The sequence below is a fragment of the Misgurnus anguillicaudatus genome, chromosome 7 (assembly GCF_027580225.2).
Source record: "Misgurnus anguillicaudatus chromosome 7, ASM2758022v2, whole genome shotgun sequence".
Taxonomy (NCBI): domain Eukaryota; kingdom Metazoa; phylum Chordata; class Actinopteri; order Cypriniformes; family Cobitidae; genus Misgurnus; species Misgurnus anguillicaudatus.
In genome coordinates this window covers 5,289,234-5,305,472 of record NC_073343.2, presented here as the reverse complement: position 1 = coordinate 5,305,472, position 16,239 = coordinate 5,289,234, and the positions used below count along the sequence as shown (strand labels likewise).

Sequence of the window (16,239 nt, the reverse complement as noted above, 5' to 3'; positions counted from 1 at the left end):
CTAAGACACGTTACATCTGTGTAAATGAAAAGAATAAAAAGTGTTAAATGTTTAAATATGTCATTTAAAACATAAATTATCGCAGAATCACAAATGTAGCCGAAATTTTTATTGTTGTATTTCATGCTAAGCTGCGCAGTGATATGTGACGTTAAGGTACCGCGAGAGTGACTTGAAAGCATACAGAGTCGTCAGCTCTTAAATCGTTCTCGCGATACTATGATATCACGCCCCGACCGCCTCCGAATGAAAACAAACACACATTTTCTTTATTAAATTTAAACGACTTCAGTGTAAAGCACTTCTCGAATAGGACAAAAATAGCTAAATATTGGCTTTGTAATATCATGTTGTAATAAAATCGTACAATTCATTAAAACTAGTTTTGTTTTTTAACTGTGTAATTCCAAATAATATGACCAATAAGTTAATACACCATTAGCTAGTTACATTTAAGAAGCTTAAAACAGGTAAGGCCTATTGTTTAAACGGGAACCATACCATTTTGACCACTGTAGTAAAAAAATTTGAAAGTGAAGTTTGTAACCAACAAGTTAAAACAAAAAACCATGACAGTTTATTTACTTGCCATTCTTAGATTTAAATCTTTATTAAATGCACCAATAATATCTCTCTGATCAACTTATTTATTTTATTAACCTTGTGAGCTTATTTGAATATTAAAGGCGGAGTGCACAATGTTTGAAAAACGCTTTGGAAAAGGAGATGGGCCGACTACCAAAACACACTTATAGCCAATCAAATCAAATCAAATGCCGGGTTGCGTATGTGTGGGGCGGGTCTATCAACAGAAGGTCCAGATTCTTTTGGGGTAGGGGTGTGTTTGTTTGGGTGACTTCAAATATCAACATTGGCTTTCAAACATCATGGACTCCGCCTTTAAGGAAAAATATAGCTGCAAACATAAGGACCAATATTACACCGTGTCTTAGTGAATAATTAAAACATTAAGAACTTTATACATTAAGACCTGATAAATGAACCATACTTTAAAAACACTTTATTAAATAAGGAGTGGATTTTTCTTTAGCATTTAAATCAGATCAACACATAGAAGTACAGTTAACAAAAAAGTCTAAACTTAAGTGAAAAAGTAAAGTAACAAGATCACCCTTAACTTTAGTTATTTATTATTAAAAACTGACAGTGAGGTAACAACACAAATATAAAAGGGTTAAGACAGACAATTCATGTCGAAAGAAAGGAAGACAGACACTTCATGTTGAAAGACACACAAAAGCTTAAAAGAATGCCATTTGACACATAAAACTAAGCGATAAAAACAAATAACTGATGTTAATTCTGACATCTGAGTGGTAGTTTTGAACGAGGTGGCGTACACAAGCTCTCATTCTCAACCTTTGAACGGTTTAGAGATTTATTGCCGCCATTTTCCTTCTTGCTTTTCTTCTGTATAGGGAAAGTGGGAAAAAAAAGTCAAAGACTGCTTCTACAACCAACAATATGAATTATTTGTGGCACACAAGCAATCTTTTCACATGTGAGAAATGCTCGAATGTCTCACCTTGAAGAAGGGAACCCTTCCGTTCTCATAACACATCAAATTCTCATCAGACTGTTCTATGGTGTTTCCATCACTAGAAACATTGACTTCATCCTCCAGAGAGTCCTAAACCAGCAAATTCATAAAGTTAACCACAGGCCACACGTATATAAACAAATACATCTCAAAAGGTTTACGATTGATACCTGGTCAAGAGGTTTCTCTTCATCTGCCTCTACTACAGTCTCACACTGGCTCTGAAGAGCGCTCTGAAACGCCTCCTGTTGAGCTCTGAACTCCTGCTCCAGTTCTTCTCGGCTCCTCGGCTTGCTCAGCACACGCGGGTACACGTACTCCTTACGCTGAGGGGTTGTTCCTGCAAAGAAATGCACATCATCACTTTATTACCCAGATCACAGAGTTAATTACTCCGAAATGTTTTGCCTTGCATTTCTCTCAGCGTTTGTTACCTGTTGGTAAATCTTGTCGAAGCTCTGAGCTGATGAAGTTGTGTACTGTGTCCAATGCCAAAGTGTGGATGGATGACAGGGTCTCTCTGTGCTCTTGCAATGTGGCTCCATCTTTGCCCGTCTGCATTTCCACACGACCCAGGATTCCTTCCACTTCCTGTTGCATTTGACTTACCCGAGTTTCACAGTCTCTGACAGCTTTCTCTCCCTTTTCTTCTACAGACTGTGCACATAAGAGGTTATAGTCAGGGGTGCAAACTCATCAGGGGTGAAAAAGGGGACAGACACAAGCGCTAAAGTGTTTGTTAAACATGTATATAATGTCCTCAGTTGTTCTGTGTTGTGCATGTGAGTGGTCACAAGAGGGCACCAAAGTGTAAGCTATGTAAAACGCGTTTGCGTTAATGTTTGTCCCCTGTGGGTTACGGTAGATCAGTGTGTGTGTGTTCATCTCTGCATGTATGTAGAGCTGCTCTGACCGTGAGAATGATGTGTCAACAGCAGCAAGTTAATAAATATACTTTAAGATTAATCTCCATCCTCATTAATCTCCACGCTGCATCCGCAGTGTAGCACAACTCAACAGTGTTACAGAAATTTGTATTTTTATTATTATTTAGTAGTACACAAACATAATTCAGGGTTTGTTCTGGTCACAGTCATAGCTCTAATAATACAGTATATAAATCCCGAACGAGCAACTCGAATCAAACTTGTGTACAATTCGACGTACAAATCTTACTAAAGGTAGAAAAGTGATTTAGTTAAGAGCAGTGAGAGATTTTCTCTCAATGCTGTTTGATTAACAAGATTGACAGACAGGAGTAAAACTAGGTAACTTCCCCTTTTAGACTGAAGTCTGGATCTAATATACTGTTAACACATGCGTTTTCTGTTTTAGTTGTTTACATTCTCTTAAGACCTAAATGTTCGTGTTTATGAGGATACTTGCAAAAGATGGGAATTTTGACGCGTGTATGCATTTAAGGCTAATACAACAGCAAAATACTCACGAGTTTAATGAGAAGCGGATTCGCGGCTTGCACGCTCCTCTTAAACAGAAACCGTTATATAGCGCATATAGCACTGTTGTTTGTGTTTCAACGGCTTAAAATCACTTAACTTAAAACTGCGGTGCGTGAACAAATGTTAAGCTTTATGACCACGCGCACAGCAACGTAACGTGGGCGCGTTACCTCAAATGAGAAAATACTACGAGTGCACTTAATCTGCAGACTGCTTAAACTTCGGCAGCAAATGAGGTGGCTATAAATTGTAAAACATAACCCGCCAAACTGGCTAGTAATTTGACATCGTTACCACAATAGCTGGGCATGATTTTCATAATTTCATTTACTGATACCATGTCGCAGACCCCCCTCACCCCTCATTTTCAAAAACTCATCGGATCTAGACGAATCACAAGAATTACCTATTTTGGATCAAAAACGGCGAATTTCGCAGAAAGGTGACAAGTTTGCACCCCTGATAGTATGCATTCATCAACCAATTTAATTCATATTAAGAAAATGAAAACACATTGTTGATTGACATGTCAGCAGGACAGGAAACAGACAGACAGACAGACAGACAGACAGACAGACGATCTAACCTTAAGCAGGTCTTGCACAGCTGTGTCGGTGTCCTTGATATGCTTAAGCTGTTCCTGAGTTTTATTCTCAGTCAAGTCTTTGGCATCATGACACCACTTGAGCCCCGACTCAGCCAGAGAGTCCAAAGACGTCTGGAGGTGACCGCAGTAGCCGCCACACTCCTCTAGTGCCCTCTCTCCCTCTTCTGTCGCTTCATTCATCTCCGTTATCACTCCATCCACAGATGAACCGAGCCGACCACGAATAGACACGGTGTCCTCCTCTGATGTGATGCACTTGCTGTAATAAAGATGAAATTTGTTACTATCACGTTACATGAATCTTAAAAAGTTACACATAGATCTCCAATCAGAAACTTTTCGGTCTGATCTTTCTCTTGAATCCAACACAGAAGTGTCTTAAACTGAAAGTCACACACTGGACGCTAGAGATAGGCTCCAAAACTTAGTCAATTTCATAAACCCCCTATATTTATGAGGCGGTTTCCCAGACAGGGATTAGACTAGTCCTAGACTAAAATAAAACAAATGTAAGAGCCGTCCAAACAACTTGTTGCACAGACATATCTTAAAATACATCAGTGCCCCTTGTTTTACCTCAAAATGCACACAAGTAATGTTTTTAGTAAGGCATGTTTGATAAAACTAGTTATATTTCATAATTAAACTAAGGTCTAGTCCTTGCTTTAGCAAATCTCTGACCGGGAAACCGTCCCAAAATGGCCAATACTTCACAGCCTAAAAAAGTGGTTCTGGTCTATATAGCTAATTTTGCCCTTCATGACAACTGTGAGGGGGTAAATGTTTGGTAAACATCTGTTTAAATTTTATTAAGCATTAAAGTTAAGCTAGGTGGGCAGTGTTTCAGCACCCACATTCCACCTCTTTGCCCATTTCTAGCAATGGCCGGCTCTGATTTTGGGCTTCAAAAATGTTCTTCAAAAACCTACAGGATGTTGCAGACACTATGGCCATTGTTTTATATGGTCTATGATTAATTTTCCACTCACCTCTGTATGGAGCTCTGTAGCGTTTCTAGCGGCATAATCTGTGCAGATGTTGCTTGTGCGAGACCCTCAAAGTCTGTCTGAGTTTCCAAAGCCAGGAGATTCATTTGGTCCTGCAAACACTGAACCAACTGGGCCACGCGCTGTAGAAAGGCAGATATTTGTTACAGTGCCATTCAAAGGGCAAGTAATAGATGATAGAACCGACTGGATCATAATCATGCAACCAAATCGACTAACAGGCATTATTTAAGGCTCACACACAAAGTTTGAGTTTTTTTTTTTGCAAAATTCGGACAATGGATGCTTATTAACCACCTTAACAATGAAGTACTCACAGCATTTTAAAGTCAACCACCTTTACAAAAAATTGGATTCAATAACATCAAGTATGATGACTTTGTAATCTGTTCCAAGAATCTGTCCGGGTGAGCAGACCTACCGCCTGATGGTTGTTTCCAACTTGGCTAATCTGTTCCTTGAGCTTGTCATTTTCAGTACGCAGAGCGCTGAAGCCGTGCACAGCAGTCTCTCTCATTCCGGCCAACGATTCAACATGGGAGTTGAAAAATGACATCATTTCTGTCTTCAGACCTTGCATCTGTAAGAAACAATGTTTTAGGGTTTTTCAATGCATCACATTTAAGATTGACAATCTACAAAACAAACAAATAAGTGTTTTTCAGGTGGGTCTTTTCTCACACACCTGTTCAGCCAGAGCATGGTATCTGTGAAGGGTTTGCTTCAAACTGTCATTCACCGCCATTATTGACCTGATACCAGGCAATGCCTGTGCAACCAGAACCTCCTCTAGATGTTGTTTGTGTTCTTCCTGAGAAAATATTAAATGGGTACTTTATCACTGAGCAAAGCCTCAAAATCAAAGCCAGTAGATAAAAGCAGAAGCTTTCCATTAGCAGTTTCACATTTTTGTGCACCTCATCAATAAAAAAAATAAAGATGTTTCTTTGAAATATCCATAAAAAATGTTGAAGATGTAAACAGTCCGCACCAGTATTTCTAGCATATTGTTCTGAGCCTCCTGTGAAAGTTTCTCCTGCTGTCGCACTCGTTCCTTACACCGCTCCACACCTTCTCCGACAGCACCTTTAATACTGCTGTACGATTCACACACAGCTCCTAAAGTCTCCTTAAACGCCCTGCTGTTCACAGTCAGCAGCTCACCTACAAAAAAATTTAACTTGTAAAACTCAGGAAAGAAACATTTCTGCAAGACCTTCTAGCCATAAATGACTTAATCTAATGACGTATTTATTCTTATAGTGGAGCATGGTCACATTTTTCTGTTTTTTAAAGGGGACATTTCACAAGACTTTAATATGTAAAATAAATCATTGGTGTCCCCAGAGTACATATGTGAAGTTCCAGCTCAAAATAACATAGATTATTTATAACATAAAATTCCCACAATTCTCCTTTGCAGGTGGGGGCAAAAATGTGTTGATTTTTGTGTACTTTAAAATGCAAATGAGCTGATCTCTGCACTAAATGGCAGTTCCGTGTTTGGATAGTGCAGGTTAAGGGGCGGTATTATCCCCTTATGACATCATCAGGGGAGCCACATTTCAATTATCTATTTTTTCACATGCTTGCAGGGAATGGTTTACCAAAACGTAGTTACTGGGTTGTTCTTTACACATTTTATAGGTTGATACTAGCACTTGGGACCCATTTATAAGCATTTAAACATGATAAAATGTATATGTTCACGATGTGTCCCCTTTAAGTTTTACTTAAACTTATATCCTTACCCACTGATGAACGGTAATAGTCAATCATGGCCGAGTGTTTGTTGCCCTGCTCCTGCAGTGTAGTCTGCATGTTGTTGTAGCAGTTCTCCATGGACTGTGCGAAGGTCTGCTGTACCTCACCATTATGAAGTTCAACATCTTTCTTTCGCTCCAACTTAGCGTGAAGGCCGCTAACATCCTGCGTGCTGGCCTCAGCTGTACTCAACAGCTGAATGAGAGAGCAAACAAGTTAGGATGCTGTGGATAATGATTTCCTGTTGTCCAAGTTAGTGTCAATTCTGTTACGGTCAAAAAATGTCACAAAGTAGGAGTAATAGTGTGGACAGTCATCATGTCTGTGTGTGTATGCCAGCCAGTTCTGATACGGTCAACACTTTTACACCACCTTGTTAACTGAATTAACATGGACTGATTCACAAAAATGTAATAAATGACTAATAAACAAGCATTATTACACATCTCATTGATTGACCTGGTCAGCAGTGCTGTAAAGCTGGCCCTCGTTGTTCTGGACCTTTGCAGTAATGTACTCCTCCTGATTCAGACGGAGCCTGGTCTCCGTTAGGTCCTTGTGAGTCTCGTCCAGCTTTTGGCTCTTATCCTGTAGTTCCTCCGAGCACTGTTCCAGTTTCTGCTTGCTGTCCGTGAACAACTCCATAAGCTGTTGATGGAAGTGCAAAATTTAGCTTTTCACCAATGCATTGGACACTTGGTGACATCACAAACCAAAAAGTGGAACTAGGTAGGACTCTGCGCATCTACACAAAAGCAGAAGTAGAATTTATTTGAAAAACGCTCACCCTCTTGAACTCCTCCTCCATGGCACCTATTCTCTCTGTGTACTCCGTAATCTGCTCTTCTTGAGACACCAGTTTACCATTTATGCTCCTAAAAAACAGAAAATATAAGAATAAACAAACATTTAGGTTATTGCTTTAAAAACCTATTTATTTTTTACTATATCAACTTACTCATAGTTATCAAGCGAGAGATACACTCCATGTTTGTCACGGGTGGCAGCCAGATCTCTTTTCAAACGCTCAATCTCTTCCGTGTATTCCTGCAATGTTTTGAAAAAGTTAGGCATTATAAAAAAATGTGACAAAACCTCAAAAAATGCAAATAAATAAATTTAAGTAGATTTGCCTTGATTAGCGTTCTCTTGGTCAGTTTCTGGTTGACCTCTGGCTTGTTCATGATACTCTTGGCCCTGTTCGCATAGTCCAATGTGCTCAGAGTTTCCTACAATGAAATTATAAAAATCAACATGGTTAATAGAAGAGCAAGCGAGAGAGAGACAGCGTGAGAGAAAGTCTACCAGTGTTTGACAAACCTCAAGATTGATGGATGCAGGAGATACTGTGGCAATGATTGAAGTTTTTGTGCGTCCTCCCAGGGAATCCTGCAGTATACGGGTGAGTTTGGACTCTCTATAGGGTACGTGAGGTCCTCTTTCCACCAAAGCCTTGATAACCCGACCAAGAGTCAGCAGAGATTGGTTTATGTTGCCAGCTTCACGTGCCCGCTTATCAACCGCACCAGATCGCCCGATATTCTCGCTACCTGCAAGATCCACCTAAAAGAGATGAAGGGGAGTGATGAGTGTTTTGATGAAAAGGCAACAAAAAAACCCTAATTATTTCTAATATTGTGGCATTTTCAACAAATAACTTTTTCAAAATTCATGTGTCCTCATAATGGGTGTGCCTCATAAGTTATGAAAAATGAAGCCACAGGCTCTTTGATCACCCCCTGGTGGCTGGCGGCAGAACAAGTCATAATTCCTGCCCTCTCCATTCAAACGAATGGGACTCTGCTCTAAATAAAAAAATTATTTACACTTCAAAAAAAAAAGTTTCCAAAAGATAGTTTTGGTCCTTTCAAGCAGTTGTTTCACGCAACTGCATATGTTCAAGTGTTCATTTTAGCTAGCAATTTGATGCTATTGAAACGGGGCGTGTCGTTATGATTGTCGTGGTTGAATTGGTCGCGCGAGCATTTGGGTGGACGTTTGATATCGCGGCTCTGGCTCCACGGACGATTTCTTCTGCATATGCCTTGTCTCCAAACTGACGTTTTTACGTAACATGACAGTGACCATAGTCGGACATTTTTGGCTTCAATTCATTACAAAGGAGGAAGGCGACATCGCGTCATCATCCACCTTTTTTTTTTTCAGTCTATGTCTCATAATCTTTAACCAAAAATAAAAATCTCCTTCCCCCTTCGAAAGGATCTCTCTTTACATCCGGTCATGGGGGAATTGCAGGTGGGTGGGGTCCATGAAAAGATTGCAACGATTAGCAAATAGCAACATGACCCAACTTCCACCGATCCAATCAATTCTCAATGGACGAAAGTCCCACCCGACCTTTTTGCATTTCAGAAAAACTTGGCTATACACCACAGCGGGGAAAATAAGACAATCGCTACTTCCATTTTATGGTGAATTTAAAGGGATAGTTCACTCAAAAATAATTATTTACTAATTTTCATGTCGTTACAAACCTATATACATTTATTTATGATAATCACAAATATATTTTGAAAAAATGTTTGTAACAAAACGGATCAGAGGCCCCATTGACTTCCATAGTATTCTTTTATCCTGCTATGGAAGTCAGTGGGGTCTCTGATCGATTTGGTTACAAACATTCCCTAAAATATCTTCCTTCACGTTAATTTATACATAAGAGTAAATGATGAATATCCCTTTAACCATATCCCATAATCTTAAGCAAACAGACTCACCAAGTTCAGTTTTCCAATCTTGACCAGTTCCTCTCCGTCCATTGTGATCTCCTTCATGTGAATGGTCACAGAAAATACAGAATGGGATCGACTGGAGTAGCAAAGCAGAAAAGGGATTTTACAACAAACACAATACAACACATATCTGGACGTCATATATGACCATTCCTGTGAAACCCCAGCTAAAGTGTGTCCTACACACTATGAGGAACATTAAAACTTTGATATCTGACATCTAGTTAGATAAGACTTAAGTCTGGACAGGGTCAAATACAGAGTTGTGTTTACCTGGAGTAAGCATTCATGAGAGTTGATGCCGTCTTCCTCTTGGCTGCTCCTCTCTCCAGGATCTGATACACCTCATTCTTATTGTGCACCGTGATCTCCTCAAGGCCTTTAATGACCACACCTCTCTGTTGTATGCATACACGCATATTAAATACAGTACACACCACTTTTGAGAGAAAACTGAAATTAGAATCACATAAAGCAAATTATTTAAACAAAAGGGTACCTTGTTTCTGGGATCATCGAACAGTTGCAATCTCTCTGTGACATCGGGAGCAGGACTGAGCAGGTCAAACAGTTCCTCATTATAAATCTCCAGTAGAGAAACTTTCACGGAGAACTCTGTACCATTACTGGAGAGTTTCTCAAAGATCTGATGAAGAGTTCTGGGAATGATTCCAGCCAGAGGGTCCTGGGGAAGAAAAGGTGAAAGAGAAATTTAACCCAAATTATTTTGTCATGTTAAACTAAATTGCAACTGTCTGGTGCAAGAAACCTTGAATAACATGAGCAGACCTCCAAGAAAATGTAATTTTAAAGAGCCACTGGACAGGTGCAGATAACAAAGCTCAGACATACCTCCTCCCATGTAAATTCCTCATTGGGTGACCTCTCACCCTCCATAGTAAAGGTTTTTCCTGTCCCGGTTTGTCCATATCTTTAAACCAAACAAAAACCATAGTATTTATTACATCTGTTGAAACAAATCACTTAAAGGTGCCAAAGAATGCATTGATATATGGTATGTGGCTTTATTAAAGGGATAGTTCACCCAAAAATGAAAATAATGTCATGACAATGACTAAAGCCCATTTTGTAGCTACGCCGTAGGTTATCCGTAGCCTGACGTCAGTTCTAAGCGGACCGCAAGCGCTGTGATTGGTCCACCAGAACCCCTCACATCAGGTAAAAAAAAATCTGCTTCATAAGTATTTCCGTTTGCAACCGTGAAAACAAAGATGAGTCAAGTCGAGGAGTGATTTAACTCAAACTGCAACAAAAGTCACCGTTTATTTACTTCCATCATTGCTGGTCTTCTCAAATCATACACAACAAGTTACTGTTTCTTCTTTGTTTGTGGGTTAACTTGCCAAGCTTCTTCTTCATTGACAGTCTCGCTGCTACTGTGGTTACACACGTGGATACTGCCTACCAGCGATCTGCGCGTGTGTTTGCACGTCGACGACGCAGAAGTATAAATGAAAACCGACGCGGAACCTACGCTGTAGGACCTACACACAACTATAACAAGCCCTTTAGTCTCATGTCAATAAAAACTCGTAAGACCACCGTTCATTTTCGGAACACAGATGATGTTTTAGATTCAGTCTGGGAGCTTTCTGACCCTCCATTGAAAATCTATGTACAGCATACTGTCCATGTCCCGAAAGGTAATAAAAACATCAAAGTAATCCATGTGACATCAGCGGGTCAGTTAGAATGTGTTGAAGTATTGAAAACAACAAATTACGACTTTATTCAGCATTGTCTTCTCTTCCAGTTCTGTTGTGAACCGCGTGCACGAGACTGCAGTGATGCAGCTGATGTGTTATCTGGTGCGCCCCAGCTGTTTTTTTTTTGTGCGCCCGGGCTTCGTTTACAGTCTGAAGGAGACGCACCCTACAAGTTTAAGAAAAAACTTTGCAAACATGTCTGAGGAAAACACATCATTCCCATCACTGCAGTCACGTGACTTTAGTCTCGTGCACACGGTTCACAACATAACCGAAAGAGAAGACAATGCTGAATAAAGTGGTAATTTGTTATTTTTGGACCAGAATGTATTTTTGATGCTTCAACACATGCTAACTGACCCAGTAGCTCTCTGTGTGTGTGTAAAACAGACCTTATGTTTGAGCCTGTATCAGACAAAGATATGGAATTTGAGGAATAATCAATTATTCTGAGATTGGAAATGGACATTTCCAAGTGTTAAGTTTGTGTTGGACCTGCAAAACGTAACTGCGACGTCAATAGTAGAACTTCAGCCTAAACGCTAGCATATAGCATTAACTAGCATACAGCACCAACTCAGCGGTCATAACTTTGTTTTAAGCATTGTAACAACATTGTACTTAAAGATGAAATATGTAGAATTCGCCACTAGATGGCGCCAAAACGGCAATAACAACAAATTACGTAGATTAATGATGCTCTGAAGCAGCATGGAATTATGGGATTTTTAGTCTTTAAATCAACCGCTGATGGCCATTAATCAAACGCGATTCACGCGAACGAGAAATCACGTTGATGGATAAGATAATCAAGTCTTATAAATGTTGTGTTTGATTAAGTAAGGTTATATTTGATGTTCAAAACTAAAGTCATAGATGTTACAGTATGAGTCCAAATTCGATAGTGTGCTAACCAGCACAGAATTAAGTGTTCAAACTTACAATCTAAAATGATTTTTCACAATGTATTGAGACACTGACAGTACTAATCTCATTGTGAGGTTATGATGTAAAATTATGATAGCCCAAACTCAAACTAAAGTGTCTTATTGCTGTACAATACCACTTGATGTGCATTATATCATCCACGGGAAGACGCACTGATTACAATCTACACACTAATGTTGTGATCGATATAATAGCATACGATTTTTAAAGAGTTACGAATCAAAACATATCTTCGCCCATAAACAAGCGCGTAGCCCGACAGGCGATAACGCATACTTCCGCATTTGTACACGACACTGTTGTCATGTGCCTTTTACGTCAGTAAAGGCAGAAACAAAGGTTCACGTGGATATTAACTTAATTGTCAGGAGACTGCACCGCCCCGTGTCAATGTTTTGAATGGCAATTTTCTCACGATTTACAAGTAGTTGAAAACATTATAGATATTGATAGAAATCAGTTGGACAAAATATATAACACTGGCCTAGTGGTTTTTGGATATTTTACTGCAAATATCTTACAAATTGCACCTTTAATTTAATGCGTAATTTAACGTTGACATCTCGACTGTAACGTCACAGTTGATGTTATGTTGAGATTTTCCAGCGGTCTATTGCATGCATGAGGTTTAAATAAGAAAGAGGAAACTTGTGTTTGAGGCTCACAATGTCATTACCATGTACAGAACTCTTATTACTCTTCTATGCCTAGGTAAATACAGTTTTCCATTTTTTTGAGAAAAGTTTGTAACCTAACCGAACCAATCATGAGCCCCATTCACTTCTATAGTAGGAAAAAAGAATACTGTGCCAGTGAATGGGGCTCATGAACACTTTGGTTATAAACATTCCTCAAAATATCTTCCTTCCTGTTTATCAGAACAAAAATGATACAGGTTTATAACAACATAAGAGTTAATGACAGAATTTATATTTTTGGGTATACTTTCCCTTTAAAATGAAAGTTTTTACTTTTGGGTGAACTATCCATTTAATATCAAAGGTTACTCAAAGATACTTACGCAAAGACGGTACAGTTATATCCCATGATGACCTCATCTAAAATGGGGCAAACCACACTTCTGTACACATCGATTTGTTTGGCTGAAGGGCCAAACACCTAAAATCACACAAAGTAGACATTTAAACATTTTGTGTGCAGTATAATGAACACAAAAATCTTTGGGTGTACAGACCAAACCCTCACCATGTCAAATGTGTATGTTTTTCTGGCTGCTTTGTCTGTGACACCTCCAGTACGGACTGTCACCTCTTTTCGGTTTTGGTCGCAATCAACAACGGTATGAGAGGCAGATTTACGTTCCACTGTGTTGAAGGGTCTGTAAATAACATTAGATAAATTAAAATGTCAATGAAACAGCAATGCACTGTTTAAAATGGGTAACAGTTATATAGCAGTGCATTACACACACGAAGTCAAAGGTAAACACTAACATGACAAAAGGTAGACAGGAAAAAAAAACACTAATATAAAAAACACAAAAAAGTTAAATCTAAGTTATTCCTCAGTTAATGTCATACTTTCTTTTAGATAAACAATTACATTTAGTAATTTTGAAGACTTTAAGTTACCACCTTTACCATAATTTTTGAAGCAAGTTCTTTTAAAGCAGAAACATTTACCTGCATCGTACAACCACTTGTATATTTCTGCCCTTTTCATCTTTTTTGGCTCCTGATATCTGAGTCGATGCCATGATAAAGGAGCGTCTTCTGTTTCAGATCTGAAAACGCCCTTTAAATGTAACCGTTAAAACATTAACACATTCATTAGCAAATAGATGTGTCGTTTAACTTAAATTATTAGATTTTAAAATATAAATTTTAAAAGATTGTATTACAAATACACACGAATCCATTGTACTGTGCCAATGCTAAACGGCGCCTAAACAAAATGAACTCAGAAAAATAAACACGCTTTAAGTCAAGACAGATTCAGACAGCAAACGTACCGTTAAATTGGTCTCCCTTAAAAGTTGATCAAAAATATTCCAAAATAGTTTAAATCCCTCCAAAAACGGAGTTATTTTTGTGCCGTCAACGAGCGATAGCTCCGACTTCGGCTTCTCACGCTGAGCAGTTAGTTGACTTTGAATATTGCGCATCTGCAGATTTAAGCCAATCAGAGAAGAGGATTTTCTTACCCTCCTTCCGATTGGTCTAAACAGAAGCGAGCTGGAACTGATGCATCACGGGAATGTGGAGTGTTTTGAATAGTTGGGAACTGGGACGTGAGATCAAGGTGGTTTTTAAAAATAAATGTTCGTATGATATGTTAATATTTAAATATAATAAATAAAATTAAGTTTATGTAATATATTGCTCTCATTTTTGTTGTTTTGAGGAGTGAGGGTTAGAACTGTAGTTTATATTGTCTTATTTTTTTTAAAACGAAATAAATAAACAAATAAACACAAACAAATGAAACACTACATTTTAATATACATTATGTCCTTTATTTTATTTAGATTTTGGGGTTTAAGTATTATATTTATGTTGTTTTTATCTGTTTAAACTTCCTTTCATACAGAACTAATGTTTTAGACAATATGGGCTCTTGTTATGTTAAATGTATTATTCTTGTGATTCAAAATAATTGCCGTCCAGATCCAAATTTGTTTCTCAAGATTAAGAGCGTTTATTACTTTTCAATATCTCAATTTTCTTAAAACTGTAGTTCGCAAAACAGCCACTAGATGGTACTAAGAAGTCAATTATTCTTGGAATGACACGTGGGCTCTGATTGTTTATGTGAATGTAAATACACCAAGCTCATTCAACTCCTTTCAGTGCAATGAGTCCATTTAAAATACATCCTTATAAATATTTTACATCTCCATAAAATATACTTAAATTGTTATTCCCATCAGCACAAACAACATTTAAAATACATCCTTATAAATATTTTACTATCTCCATAAAATATACTTAAATTGTTATTCCCATCAGCACAACCAACTGCATATAAATTGATTGACACCTATAGGCAATTTCTTTAATCATGTTACATTTGCTGAATTCCATAGATTTAATCTATATTTTATTTTAACACTATCTGTATTAATTGTACTAATATTTAGACTGCATGTCAAAACAAAAGTAATTTGTCAGGGTGGGGGCTTTTATTTTAAATAATATTTAGAGAACACAAGTTTAAAGAGAGAATTTATTATTTATCTCATTCATTAAACAGATGGTCTGCAGCCACAAGTGATGAACCTCTAACATCTAGAAATAACAGTAGTGTAGTAGTAAACCAGTGGTTCTCAAACTTTTTCGGTGTGCGGCTCCCCCCTTGGTACGGTGCATCCCTTCGCGGCCCCACAAAAGAAAGAGTATGACATAAAACATTCTAAACCTTAAAATTGTAATTAAACAAAACATATTAAATTATACAACCTATTGCTGTTGGCTATAAGCTTTTTTTTAGGTTTCATTAAACAGAATTTATGATAAATTAATGTATTTTATAAAATGTCATAATACTGGGGCCCCCGGTACCATCTTGCGGCCCCCAGTTTGAGAACCACTGACGTCTAATGTAATCATTTTTTGTTTAAAAATTAGTTTAATTAGATTTAATTTTGTTTTATATTATAAATGTTAATTACATTAAATATTGTTACTGTAAGCAAAATAATTCCGCTAATAAGAACTTTGAATTTGTAAATGTAATTGTGGCCTTGTGGTAGCCAAGTTCACACAACTATCACGGTGGCTGGCTTCACACCCGCCGCGGCAGCCTGACAACAGCAGCGGAAAGCACAGCGGCAGGAGGGAATGGGGAGAGAGGGGCACTGCACCGTTTAACGACAGACCCTTCAACACACAACGCGACCAATAAAACGATTCACCACCGGTGAGCACGCTTCCGTCACCACAAAACAACACGCGTACACCTCGCGCGCTTTGATTGCTCGTTCTTGTCCTCTCGTGATCCCGAAATGATCACAAATAACACCCGAAGCTAGCGCGAGCTCGCGTGCTAACCGCTCAGGCCAAACACACAGTGACATCTCCATCCATCTGTTGCCCTCAAAACCGAGCTACCTGACGTGCATTTGTTAAAAAATGATATGAGTACCCAATCTCGGTGGGTCTATGAGGGGAATTTAGCTGTAGTTGAGCAGTACATCATGTGTTTTCTTCTTGCATGACGGCGCCTTTTTAGCTGCACGCGTGTGGTAGCTGCTTTAAAGACTGATGCACATGGTAAATGCATTAATTATTAGGGCACTCGGGCCTTATGTGTAATAAAATATAGACATACTAGTGTGACTTACAAACTGACAGATATTTGGGGGGCCTCGAGTGTTGCTTTCTTAGTTCACGGCCAAGGTCGCAATGAGGCCTAACTGTTCTGCATGAATATTTATGTTTTGCACATGATGA

The 16,239-nt window shown here is 38.5% G+C and overlaps 1 protein-coding gene across 1 annotated transcript; it reads right to left on the bottom strand.

Moving 5' to 3' along the window:
• Positions 1 to 1,134: 1,134 nt before the first annotated feature.
• Positions 1,135 to 13,953, bottom strand: kif11 (kinesin family member 11). Its single transcript, XM_073869294.1, has 23 exons — positions 13,807 to 13,953; positions 13,471 to 13,602; positions 13,034 to 13,166; positions 12,849 to 12,946; positions 10,005 to 10,083; positions 9,652 to 9,837; positions 9,426 to 9,550; positions 9,138 to 9,228; positions 7,720 to 7,962; positions 7,533 to 7,628; positions 7,358 to 7,446; positions 7,187 to 7,274; positions 6,859 to 7,047; positions 6,387 to 6,594; positions 5,627 to 5,799; positions 5,321 to 5,446; positions 5,057 to 5,215; positions 4,618 to 4,757; positions 3,608 to 3,887; positions 1,996 to 2,218; positions 1,732 to 1,901; positions 1,547 to 1,651; positions 1,135 to 1,431 (listed from the first exon to the last, which is right to left on the bottom strand). The coding sequence occupies exons 2-23, from the start codon at positions 13,542 to 13,544 to the stop codon at positions 1,318 to 1,320; spliced, it is 3,189 nt and encodes a 1,062-aa protein (XP_073725395.1). The 5' UTR covers positions 13,545 to 13,602; positions 13,807 to 13,953; the 3' UTR covers positions 1,135 to 1,317.
• Between the last annotated feature and the right edge of the window lie 2,286 nt (positions 13,954 to 16,239).